Raw genomic sequence first — 13,602 nt, 5'->3', positions numbered from 1 at the left:
ATAGGAGTTGGCAGGCTAGTTTGAAGATGCAACCCTGTTAGTTTCAGTGTTTCTTTCACCTAAAGTACCAGTTTCTTTATGGTTTTTAAATCTAATGGGTTTATCACATAATACTCCTTTTCTCACAACACAGAATCTGTCTTCATTTGGTTTTAACTTGGAATGGAGTAACAGCTTTATTCATTGACAGCATCTTTCCAGCCAATTTACCACAGCAAATTGTTCCAAAAATGACATATTTTGGAGAGCTATTTAAGGCAGTGAATAAATTAAATTACTTATTTTTATAGTACACAAATATGCTTCCATTAGTCAATCACAGCACAGTGTGTGTGACATCATGCAGATATTTTCCTGGTGGTACAAAAGAACAAGGGAAATGTTTATTTCAGTATTTACTCAATATTATTTTTATTATCTTGCAAAATGTAGTTTACAGCCTGATCTGTGGGGTACCTCATGATCTGATTGGCTGTTAGAAGCAAACAGTCATGTTTTACATGTTTGCAAAGCTAAAGTATTTATATTTGCGTACTGTGAAGACATGCAGTATAACTGATGCACCAGATTAAATATCTCTCTAGAATATGTCATTTTGGAATGATTAGTCTTGCAAAAGGATTAAGAAATAAGGCATCAATGGACGAAACTGTTACTGGAATGGGTGGGGTAATTTTATTTGATGTCATATCTATGGCATCAGTTCTCTATGCGGGAAATGAATGCTAATTTGAACATTATATATGAATCTCAGCTTTGAGAGCTGGAGATCTAATTTCAGTACTAAATATAATGAATTACTATTATGGTACTACTAAATTGCTGCCTTCAGATCTACAATTTTAAACAGGAACCAGGAAAATTCCAAATTTTGCAACTTTTTGAAAAGACAGCCAATCTGCATTCCAAATTTTGCAATACTCTATACATGTTTGCATTAAATTTTACAAATAATAGAAGTGTTAGAAATATTTTCTGTAACTAATTTTGAAAATTATTTTTTATGATATCTGGCATATGAATTACTTAATGAAGGTGCTTCACATACTCATTTGCATCTGCAAGAACACATTTTACACATAATATGCATATGCTGTGAACAGTATATTACAAGTTATTTCTCTTTGCTTCAGAGTAAGATTTCTTACATCATTTCTTCTTATAATAATTCTATGTTAATACTCAAAACGAATGGTACAAACATAAAGTTCTTCACTGAAATGTCATACACAATAGTGTATACACAACAGTTTATACATGATACAGACTTTCACAAGATTGTTACAGTAGTTATTTCTAGAGACTAGATGTCATGGCAGGTAGATAAGTCACCATAATGATAGGATCTACAGTACAGAAAATGCAGAGCTACTCCCCATTTCCTCCTCAATTTTCATGAAAATCTGAATGGTACTTTACAAGAATGCTGTATGAAGTATGCACGGAATAGTGATATGTCTGATTTTTCTCTGGTTTACTGATCACCCAGTTTATCACCCAGCAGTTTGTGCCAGTACATCCAGGATGTTGTGTTTGTTTACCCTTTAACATGTATTGTTTGGAGAATAGCAGATCTCATGCCATGGAGAAGTTGACTGAGATATGTAGGGACCTGTCTCAGACAAAATTAACTGTGTTCTGATTTTTGGTATTTCACACAAAGTGATAATGTGCAGTACCTGTAATATGTCGAGGAAAAACAAGTATGCTTCATGCACCAATTACATGCACTAAATAAACAGAGATGAAATTAACAGAGACTTTCTATCACTGAATGCAAATTTGCCCTGCATATGTCTTTTCAATAAAGAAAGAAACAGCTTTACTTTTGCATTTTTCTTTTTAAGAGCTATGTACTATCTATATATTTTGCCCAATTTGTAAAACAAAAGGTTCCGGTACTGTGAACTTCCAGGACTGTGGGGTGTTTCTGAGTTTAAACTTCTTAAAACATTATTGTAATGCTTTTAAAAATGCAGATACAACTATTTTACTGTAATACCACATCTCAAAATCTGAGTTTTTGATTTTTGTTGCCAGAGGTGTGTGTGTGTGTGTGTGTGTGTGTGTGTGTGTGTGTGTGTGTGTGTGTCTGTAGAGGGTAACTTCTAGCTCCCACAGGGATGGATTGGGGGTGAAAAGGTTTGGTAACACCTGATATCTCAGATGCCTTGCAGGACCAGCATGTTGAGTGAATAGTGTCAGAATGTGTTCCAGGTGGACAGGCACAGCTGAGCAAAGAGAAAGGAGAGGGAGAGATGGTCAGCGAGAGCAGAGAGGAGGAGATGGACAGGGAGGATGGGGAGGTGTAGGAGGCAGGTGGAGGATGGAGAGGGGTGGTGGGCAGGTGGGAAAGGAAGCTGGTGTGAGGAGGAAGGTGAAGTACCATGGGTGAAAGAGACCGCTACTACCCCTATGGATGGGGGATGGGGTTGAGAAGGAGGAGCCTTGCAAAAATATTCTAAAAGTACCTTTTGGTATTTCTTTTCTATATTTGGTTGACTTGGAATACTTTTAGTATGAGGTGCAGATTATCTGTAATTTATGCTGCTTTGTGTGTCACCAAGATTCCAAGAATGAGCCAATATTTTTGTCAGCATGTTTAGAGACCATAGATCATGGCACATGGCTGAGTACCAAACATAAATTTAACATCATCCTCTCTGTGGTCGCACAGTGTAAGAAAACAGCAGAGACTGAGACATATATGTGACTTATGTTTATGTGAGTGAAACTGGGGGTAAAAGCTAGTATATTACAAAAATGTATGTATGTATCTTCCACATACCATCCTAAACCACTACACAGATTTTAACCAAACTTGGTACACATATAACTGAATTGAAAGAAGCACTGTGGGGGTCGGATTTAAAACAGTGTGGCACAGGAGATGGACAGAGAGAAGGGAGAGGAAGAGATGGACAGAGAGAGAGGGAGAAGAAGATGGACAGAGAGAGCATGAGGAGGAGATGGACAGAGAGAGGGGAGGAGGAGATGGGCAGAAAGAGGGGGAGGAGCAAGTTGACAGAGAAAAGGGAAAGGAGGGGATGCATAGGAGTTTGCTGGAAGATAGAGAGGGGAAAGGGTAGTGGGCAGGTGGAAAAGGAAGAGGGTGTTGAGAGACAGGTGGAAGAGAAACAGGGTGTAAGGTGGAAGAGACAGAGATGTGAAGAGGCAGGTGGAAGTGGAAGGGTGTGCATGGAAGGAGGTGGAAGAGAGACAGCATTTTCAAAATTAAAACTGTAGCTAACATCTACCATCATAATGGATTTAGTTGACTAGGAACTCTTTAAAAGTATGAACTATGAACTGCAATTTCCCTCTTATTTGTGCTGTTCATTGTTTCAATCAGGTTACAAGAATGAGTATTGCATTGAGCCAATATTTCTGTCAATATGTTTCAAGACCAAAGATCATGTCATACAGCTGAAGAGCACAGATAAATTTAACATACTCCTTGGTGTCGCACGGAGTAGAACAGCAGAGATTCAGACATAAATGTGTGCAATATATGTGACATATACATACTTTGGTGAAATTTTGGGTATAAAAAGCTAGTTTATGAAGAGATTCTATTATCAGTCAAAGAAAACAGCTCAATTTTTTCATCATATGCATACAAGCTAACAGAATAAGAATCATCTCTGCATAAAAACATGGCTACAAACATGCCAAGGGTTTAAAATAGTATTCAACTAAATAAAAATTATATCCAGTCACTGCTTACTACCTCATATGGATGCAGTTGTAAGATGAGATAAGCCATTTAGGGCTAATAATTGTGGCCGTGCAGCTAGTCCTCAATTTAGCATGGAACAAGAGTGCTACTGAGGGCCACTGGCCATTTGTTGCTCCATCTCCTCCAACCAGACGAGCAGCAATTCCTTCTGCTTGGCCATGACTGCCACAAGCTGACAAGAACACAAAGACATTCATCAACTGTTTTTTATTAAAAACTTGACATTTTTAAAATTTGGTGTAGGGCACTGACAGGTGCTCGGATGCCAAGAAAATAATAAACACAACATTTCTCAAAATGAATACTGGTAATGATGTAATTTATTGTGGCAGTTATAAAAGCTAGACACAATTCCTGTAAAATATCCATGAAATTTAGGTAGTAATATCAACAATATAGGAAAAGACAGATTGCTAATTACTGTAAAGAAGACACTTTCGTCTTTTAATTGTACCTGTCTGCAACTTAATTGGATTCTGGAGTTGGCAGCCATATGAGTGTGAGGTGTGTTTGCTTGTATGTGTGAATGGTATGTGTCTCTCTTTTACTGATGAAGGCTGTGGTCACAGGCTTTATGTAAGTGTCTTTTAGTTGTGTCTGTCTGCAGTCTGACATGTCTCCTTTACAATAAGTAGCTATCTCATAAGAAGCTATCTGATTTTGAAGTGAAACACTGCCATTGTAAGTCCTTCTACCAATATTACTAAAAGTCATAAACAGGAACACTGATGTTATACAACCAATATATCTACAAGTAATACAATGCCATACAGAGGATGTACACAAAAAGAAATAATAACTCAGAATTTTACAAAGATTTAATGGCATAATTCTGGTTGTTTAATGCAGACCATATCTGAAGAATGCATCCTCTGTTTTCCCTTCCATTACAGAATAACTCCTCAATAAGATCAACTTTTCCAGGCCCAATATTATTTTAACAGGTGTTTGCATCATTTAAAAATCTGGGACTGTCTTGTGTGTCAGAACAAGTGTCATTTCACTGACAACTGGTTCTGGTTGTGGCATAGATCATTGTCTTGTTCAGAATACAGTGCTTCATATTATGCTGTCTGACTTCAGTAGTCCACACCACTAGCTTTACTATCTAACCTAGTAAAACATTATTCAGTGGCAGATAGAACTACTAATTTCCTTTAAGCAAGACACATCTTAAACAAAGCTATGTCTTGCTGATAATGCCATTTAAAATTATTAATGCTAACTACCAGTAAATTAAATGTTATTAATGTCATATTTGCTTAAATATTTTCTGGTGTGAGAATACTCACTAAATTCTGCACATGATATCTCCAGAATGCTGTTCGATGCACATGGCATTTGCTCATTTGTTGGCTGCAAAGCAACTGTCAGTTTTGATCTGGTGTCTCTGCCTGTTAATGTATAATAACTGATGTTGGACTTGGATGTATTGTACAAGTTAGGAAGAGTCTCTGTGAATTCAGCTTTGCTATATCCAAGATTCTGACAAGCTAGATTACTCCAATCATTACTCCAATTGTCAGCACATACTGGATGCCAGATATTATCAGAGGACCTGAAAAAATGAAGACAGTGGAATTATTTGTAAGTGAGTGACATTATGTGAGGATCAGTGATATCCAAAAACCAAAAATAGCATTATTTTGTCTTTTAAGTTACTATTTAAAGCATCACTGTCAAAGTGAAATTTGCAGATGTAAATGATAATGTAAATATGTTGCTCTCTCCCTCTCTCTCTCTTTCTCTCTCTCTCCCTCACACACACACACACACACACACACACACACACACACACACAAACAAACATCATTATCTTTTGAACACACCAACATGGAAGTGAAGCTTCAGGACTATGAAATGATTAAAACACCCTGCTGAACTGAAACATTTTGATCTTGATAGTGTGTCAGCCACTCTTGCTGTACACAGGGCATGTGAGAACAGGAATAGGGCAGCAGATGCCATCATTTGGAGTACACAGTTCCTGCACATTATAAAGCATTGGTTTACAAACTGTCTGCTGGCATTCTGTAACATCTCAAATGTATTCTATTGAAATCTAGAGAGTTCATGAGTTAATGCATCATATGAGGTTCCCCATGCTCCTCAAACCAACACAATACATTTCTGACCTTTAGGAGAAACGTAAAGCAGTCAACAGTACGTTCCAGAGTACCTTTCATAACAGTTGATCATTCCAGGTGAATGTTTCATGTTGCTTAGTACTGCTACAGCCAGGCCCTGCCCTCTCAAAACCCCACATTCTTTTTCTGAATCCCTTGTATTCTAACTCAGTTACAAGCATGACGTAACACGATGTGATAGTCACAGGTGCAGGCAAAAAATTTCCACTGTTCCATGGTCCAAGCATAATGTTATCATGAACACTGAAAGTGTCATTAATGATGGCACTTAGTCAAAAAGAGGACATATAAAGATTGGCTGTTGTACTGTTCCTTTTGTGAGAACATATGGTGAATAGAAGCACTTTTGCCTTCCTCAGTTTCAGTCTCTGCTATTAGCTGTGTCCGATTTTGACATATTTTTCCTTGACACGGTTGAGTATGTCCAACAACTTGACCAGGGTGTCTATGCAAACAAGGAAAAAAAAATCCCGGATTTTCCCCAGATTTCCTGGTTAAAAATAAATTTTCCCCTGGGTGAAAATACACTTTTTCCATGGTAAGTGGCAGTATACTTTTCCCTCAAAACTGTAAAAGTTATAAATCCTTTGAATGGCTATGGTTTTATACTCCAGCGTAGAATTTCTCGGCACTATAGAAAACGAAACTCGGGGAGGGGATATGTTGTCAAAAGATCTTTGATGTGTAGCAACATGTACACTGCATATTTTCGTATTAAGGAAGTATAAAGGTGAATTCCACCAAACACCACATGTTACTTTCCGAAGTACTGAAGTCGAGACTGCGATGCGCTTTCGTAAGCCAGCCCCAGCTCATGTCACGTGATCTCGCCACCCAATGACAGCTCATGTTCAGAGCATAGGACACGTGATGTAGTCAGCCAAGAGGAACATCACTGTTAAGTGGTGTGAACACACAAATAGGAAAAGTTAATGGTTTAAATTAATATACACAGTGTTGCTTGAAGCAAAGTTTTGACGTATAATATTGGTCTCTAAGATTTGTGGCAACTAAGAACCACTGGCTCACCCCAAAATAATATCGCTACCCTACCGCAGTGAGAACAACTGTATCTTTACCAGATGAGTTCTCTGTAGTACACACTCGATGCTACATGCATTGTGTATATGCTGCAAGAATAAAAGTATTCATGGTAAGTGACGGGAGTGTGAGTGATTATTAATCATCATAATTACCACGCCTGCTATCCACTGCCTATAAATTAAGAGGGTCCAAGAGAAGCTAAGCTTTCACATATAATGTTAATCTCTTTTGCGCATGTTACACTCTAAGATACATCACACAAATGTAATCTTCTGGACTCGAAATTCTTCTAAATGGCTTGTCCTCAAAGAGTTGATTTTTAAATGAGAGTCAAATGTTCTGCGATTTAAGAAATCAGTTTCAGCAGTTGTCAGAGAGCACCAGATAACAGGTGTCACTGCTCTTGCACAGCTACAATGACGTAGGAAGCCCATATGTACATACCGTATTTACTCGAATCTAAGCCGCACTCGAATCTAAGCCGCACCTGAAAGATGAGACTCGAAATCAGGGAAAAAGAAATTTCCTGAATCTAAGCCGCACCAGAAATTTGAGACTCGAAATTCAAGAGGAGAGAAAAGTTTTAGGCCACATCTCCAAATCAAAACAAAGTTGGTCCATTGTAATATGAGACACAATTTAGGTCGGATGAATGACGATACAGCTACAGTAGTTTGGTTCGAGTCGTAAGCTTAGCAGTTAAGCTTTACCAGGTAGCCATTGCTATGCGTCAGGCGTTCCGTCCGTATTTATGCGGGTACCCTTCCTTTTTCACGTGCTTCGTCTGGTTTGAATTGATTGCTTATTTTTCTTTGATCTGATAAGCGCCGTTTTCTTTGTTATAGGTGTTTACGTCACTCTACGCTGAAAATTCATTACTGTACTGTGTCATGCATTGTTTGTCACATTCTGATAGTGCGTGTTTACGACCTGTCGCTGCTCCCGGCATTGCTTGCTTTTGTGCGCGCTACCTCCGCTTACAATAAAAAAAAAAAAAAGGGGGGGGGGGGGGGGGGGGGAATCGTCTCATTAGCGAAACAATGGCAAGAGACTGCTATTTGTTGTTACTTACACTGCTGCTTTCTTTGATAATGATCAACAAGAACCAAATGATAGACTGCGTATGATAGAAGATGTTATGAACGAGAGTTTAGCGAAAATTTTTCTCTGTTTGAAAATCTTTGCAGGTGCCTCTTTAGTACATTACATTCTGCACAGAAATTAGTCATCTTAGATTTAAAAATCTAGTCAATTGCAGTGCTTCATTTCTGACTATCACTATTAGGCATAAGAATAATACGAATATAAACATGACCTGATATGTATATTCTTCCGCGTTTGCTGTAGTCTCGCTCTAGTTTCGTAGTTTATTAGGCAGACTGGATTTAAATGAGATAGCAGCAAAAACGAAACTATACATGGCAAAATGTTTATATTCGTATTATTCTTATGGTGAAGAGAATACTGCATGTGATTCACAATTCATAAAAGTTCCTATTAGCAACCATCTCTTCTCACAGGTAGGAAAAAATTCAGAATGCAGAGTTGGCCATACTGACGAGTTGAGTTGGCCATATTGACAAACATCCCAAACAGTCTTGCCAGTCGGATTTTCGTAGTATATTGAAATGCTGCTACATTCGAAGATGAACAATACGGAATTTGTATTTACTTCGTTGGATAATGTATGAAAATGCAGTGGTCGAAAATCGGGGCGGGGAAAAAAGCTCGTCTTCCACCTTTTTTTAAATTTATTTACTGACGCAGAGGATTTGGTGCCAGTATTTATCTTTGTGCCTACAAAGCATGCCTGGGTAGCGCTACATATATTCGACGGCAGAAGTTAGTTGTGGCGGCACCCTCCAACATTTTTCAGAACTTCCACTTGCTTTGCACTCGATTCTAAGCCGCAGGCGGTTTTTTGGATTACAAAAACCGGAAAAAAAGTGCGGCTTAGATTCGAGTAAATACGGTATGTGTAAGACATTTAAAGATTGTACATTGTGTCAAAAAAGACATAGAGGATACTCCAAGAGCATCAGAATTTTGTGAACCATATTACAGTGCATAATTCAGCTTATAGTGCACGTTCGCATGTCCAGATTCCCAATGAAGTAGACCTCGACCTGACATTAAGCTTTACAGTGTAAATTTTCTTGGACTACTGTATTATCTCATGTTTGGTTCTTTATTATGGCATAATGCCATACACACTAGAAGATGAAAACGTGCACTTGAAATGCAGTGAGCAGTTGAAACTAGCCAAAAGTGTGGGATTAAACACTTCGTTTCAAATAAATTGACTGTCTCAGTGGAAAAGATTAATAAAAGCCAAATCTCTTTAGCAGACTGACAAAAATAACTTCATTGTTCTGCAAGACGATTAACGCTGGACTGTCAGATAGGTGGAAATAAAATTAGATCTGAAACTAATACCATTTTAGGCCTCCATAATTATGTGAATGTATTTTAATTCACTTGATAGCTCTCGGCACAGAAATACGTTTTGTTTTCATTTGACGTGAGAGCAGTAAACAAAGAGGAAATGCCAAAATCACTAAACATAAATATGGGTCACGTGGAGACTACCCATCTCCTCATTACAACACAGACTGCTCTCCGCATCTGAACTGGATCTATGATATTTCCGAAGCCCCTGTCCCCAGTGTTTGAGATAGAACGCCAAAAATTAAAAAAATCGACTTTTAAAAAAATGTTCACATTGTAGTGCACATTGTTCTGAACAGTCTGATACATAAAACACACATGTTTGAGGAAATGTAAGACATTATGTTTGGACTTTAGCATGCAAAAGTGCAATGCCACACCTCTACACACAGCATTCTTCTATCGCATGTCACTGTATTACACACTGGGGAATTCAAATGTGTATATTTTGTAATTAAAAAAAAAAAAAAAAAGGAAGAATACAAATAGTACCCAAGACTGGTATGATTTTTCAATCTGATTACGTCTATTTTGTCACTGTCTGCTAGATGAAACGAAATAGGCCTCTCTAATATTGCAGCAGTTGTAACACATCCCAAATAAACGAGAATGATTTGGCACAAATGGTCATTTCTATAGCATGACAGAATGTAATTCATGAAGTACCAATATCAGGTTCTGAGCACTATGGGACTTAACATCTATGGTCATCAGTCCCCTAGAACTTAGAACTACTTAAACCTAACTAAACTAAGGACAGTACACAACACCCAGCCATCACGAGGCAGAGAAAATCCCTGACCCCACCGGGAATCGAACCCGGGAACCAATATCAGATCACCTATTGGGCCTACTAATAGCAAAAATCTTTATGTTAGGAGATAGTTTCACATTTCATTCATAAGCGCCAGCTTCTCAAGCACGAAATCGAAAAGTAGTAGTACAAAAGTTCTGTGTAAATTTGGAATCGTCATATTTTTCCACAATTTGTGTGATGTCCCCGTTTCTTCTCCTTCCTCATTCCAACAAACAATCTTGTCATCACTAATTCTGTAACTATTCCTGCCAGTGTTAAGGCTCATTCTCTGGTTGCTTCACTAACCCTGCCACAATCACTGGTTTAGTTATCCCACGTGAATTCTCTGGTTAGGCGTTATTACATGTCCATACAATGTGTTTTCTGTGCTACTCCCAGAATTGAACTTGCTGCTAGCTGGGGACTGTACACTAGAAAGTATAGCAATCTGGTCAAAACTTTTCTGTCAAAATTTCATTTTTTTGGATACACCGAGAAGCTAATATGTAATCTTTCTTAACTGTTATTCCTGTTTGTCATTTATTTGCACTCTGGTAGTCTGAATCTATGGATTTCACTAGTAATTATAACAAAGCTGATCATTTGCAAACCTGATAGACCAAATAACAAACTATGATTCACTCAGAAATCAACTTGGAATATGTTCAAAAATGTTAAGAAATCAACAGTGATGCATTTCAAAATCATATGAATAATTGATAGGCCAATGTGCATTGGATGCTAGATGCTTTGTGAAACAAGGATTTGTACGTCAAGAATATGAATTTGGTGCCCCCCCCCCCCCAATTTAAAATTGCAGACACCCTGGTTTGCCCCTCCGCCCCCCACCAAGGTCCCTAGATCCAGGCTTGATGCATGTGCATGAATCTGGAAGCTTGGGTGTGCCAGTAAAATTGTTGCAGGTAGCATCTGTCTGCTTGCTGCTGCTGCTTATACAGCTAATCCACTTCAGCACCCAGAAGCAGTTAAGGTACTACTCATACGCGACTCAACTGCGCGTGCGCATGAGCCCGCTTGCAACTGCTCAAATGAATCTAATGTAAACAGCTGTGATGTCACACTCGTCAGAGGCAATCTGTTGTTATGAAGCATTGCATAGTCTTTCTAAAGCCTTTGACACATTTTGCTGGTGGAAGATGCTTTTATGAGAACTGTGTTTTGTTGTTGTATGTGGCGCATTTCCTTTGCAGCTGAAGTTTTATTTTTGTAATTTCTCTGGTTCACGTTTTATTGCACCAGTATTATTCTGTAGTAAAGGGATACAGTAATATCCTTTGTTAGAGTATCGGTTCTTACCAGCCAAAATTACAGAAATTTAACTGAAAACTCAAACAATGAAAAATTCCCAGAATTCTAAAAAATTCCCAGGTTTTTCCCGGTTTTCTCCGGGATGAAAAAATTCCCAGGTTTTTTCCGGATCTCCAGGTTGTCCTGGGTCATATACACCCTGTTGACATTTGCTAACCAGTTCACCAATATTTGAGGTTTTAATGGATATTAATGATGGCAGAAACTGAATGACCTAGAATACTTGTTGCATCCATGACATTCGTTCACAAACATCAGGCCATCACAGTCTACCCTGAAGTCAAAATTCCTGACAGATTTAAATTTTATGTAGGACCAGGACTCAAGTTTTAATATCCAAGGAAGTTTCCCAACAAAGCACACTTCACTGCACTGTGAAAGTCTCATTCTGCCCTGAAGTCATTTAAATTAATAGCTTGCCTTAGTTTCTGCATGTGACTCAACCATATGATTCCTTTTCATACCTTTTGCATCATGCTACATACTCCTCACACACACATAAAAAAACTTTTGCATCACTCTGGTTCACAGAACTCCTGAAGACAGATGTTGACTGTGGATATTGTATCACAGATACAGTCTCTTTGACTGTTCAGAGATGTCACTAAACCCACTCAAAGAAGTAAACAACCCTGCATGAGCAGTGCCTATTAGACCGAGGTGGTCCGACAGCCAATCAGTTCCAGTCATTCCACCAGGAAGGAGGTACACAGCTTGTGTTGTCTGTAGTTCAACCATGTCAAGACAGTTAATACTGCAGTTCCATCAAATATGCATTGTTACAATGTGCCAGGAAGGGCTCTCAACAAGGGAAGTGTCCAGGCATCTCAGAGTGAACCAAAGCAATGTTGTTCGGACATGGAGGAGATACAAGGAGACAGGAACTGTCAATGACATACCTCACTCAGGCTGCCCAAGGGCTACTACTGCAGTGGATGACGGCTACCCATGGATTATGGCTCAGAGGAACCCTGACAGCAACGCCACCATGTTGAATAATGCTTTTCGTGCAGCCACAGGACTTTGTGTTATGACTCAAACTGTCCGCAATAGGCTTCATGATGCGCAACTTCACTTTCAATGTCCATGGCGAGGTCCATCTTTGCAACCACGACATCATGCAGTGGGGTACAGATGGGCCCAACAGCATCCCGAATGGACCGCTCAGGATTGTCATCATGTTCTCTTCACCGAGGAGTGTCACATATGCCTTCAACCAGACAGCCATCGGAGACTTGTTTGGAGGCAACCCAGCCAGGCTGAATGCCTTAGACACACTGTCCAGAGAGTGCAGCAAAGTGGAGGTTCCCTGCTGTTTTGGGGTGGCATTATGTGGGGCCGAGGTACGCCACTGGTGGTCATGGAAGGTGCCGTAATGGCTGTACAATACGTGAATGCCATCCTTCGACCGATAGTGCAACCATATCGGTGGCATATTGGTGAGGCATTTGTCTTCATGGATGACAATTTGCACTGCCATCGTGCACATCTTGTGAATGACTTCCTTCAGGATAATGACATTGCTCAACTAGAGTGGCCAGCAAGCTCTGCAGACATGAACCCTATTCAACATGCCTGGGACAGACTGGAAAGGGCTATTTATGGGTGACGCGACCCACCAACCACTCTGACGGACCAGACCTATGCCAAATCGCTGTTGAGGAGTGGGACAAGCTGGACCAACAGTGCCTTGATGAACTTGTGAATAGTATGCCACGACGAGTACAGGCACACATCAGTGCAAGAGGATGTACTACTGGGTATTAAGAGGTACAGGTGTGTATAGCAATTTGGACCACCACCTCTGAAGGTCATGGTACAACATGCAGTGTCGGGTTTTCATGAACAATAAAAGAGGTGGAAATGATGTTTGTGTTGATCTCTATTCCAATTTTCTGTACAAGTTCCGGAACTCTCTGAATCGAGGTGATGTAAACTTTTTTTTGATGCGTGTATATCCTTGGCTTTCGATAAAATGAAGAATAATGAGTATTTAATGTCCTGTCAATAGCAAGATCATTATAATATAAGCTCTGAGATCATTAGAACATAAGCTCAGATTAGGGGAGGATGGGGAAGGTAATAGGTCATGTCCTTTT

General features: G+C 39.2%; 1 protein-coding gene across 1 annotated transcript in view; it reads right to left on the bottom strand.

Annotated features, from left to right (window-relative positions):
- LOC126161849 (mucin-17-like) overlaps positions 1 to 13,602 on the bottom strand; it is an 81,430-nt gene that overhangs the window by 18,689 nt on the left and 49,139 nt on the right. The window contains exons 16-17 of the mRNA XM_049917955.1: positions 5,032 to 5,297; positions 3,731 to 3,911 (exon numbers count right to left, since the gene is read on the bottom strand). Of these exons, the coding sequence (XP_049773912.1) occupies positions 3,731 to 3,911; positions 5,032 to 5,297 (447 nt within the window). The remainder of the gene's footprint in view (positions 1 to 3,730; positions 3,912 to 5,031; positions 5,298 to 13,602) is intronic.

This window comes from Schistocerca cancellata, chromosome 2 (genome assembly GCF_023864275.1).
Source record: "Schistocerca cancellata isolate TAMUIC-IGC-003103 chromosome 2, iqSchCanc2.1, whole genome shotgun sequence".
NCBI classification, from domain to species: Eukaryota; Metazoa; Arthropoda; class Insecta; order Orthoptera; family Acrididae; genus Schistocerca; species Schistocerca cancellata.
Note: the sequence above shows the minus strand (reverse complement) of the source record. Positions and strands in the feature narration are given on the sequence as shown.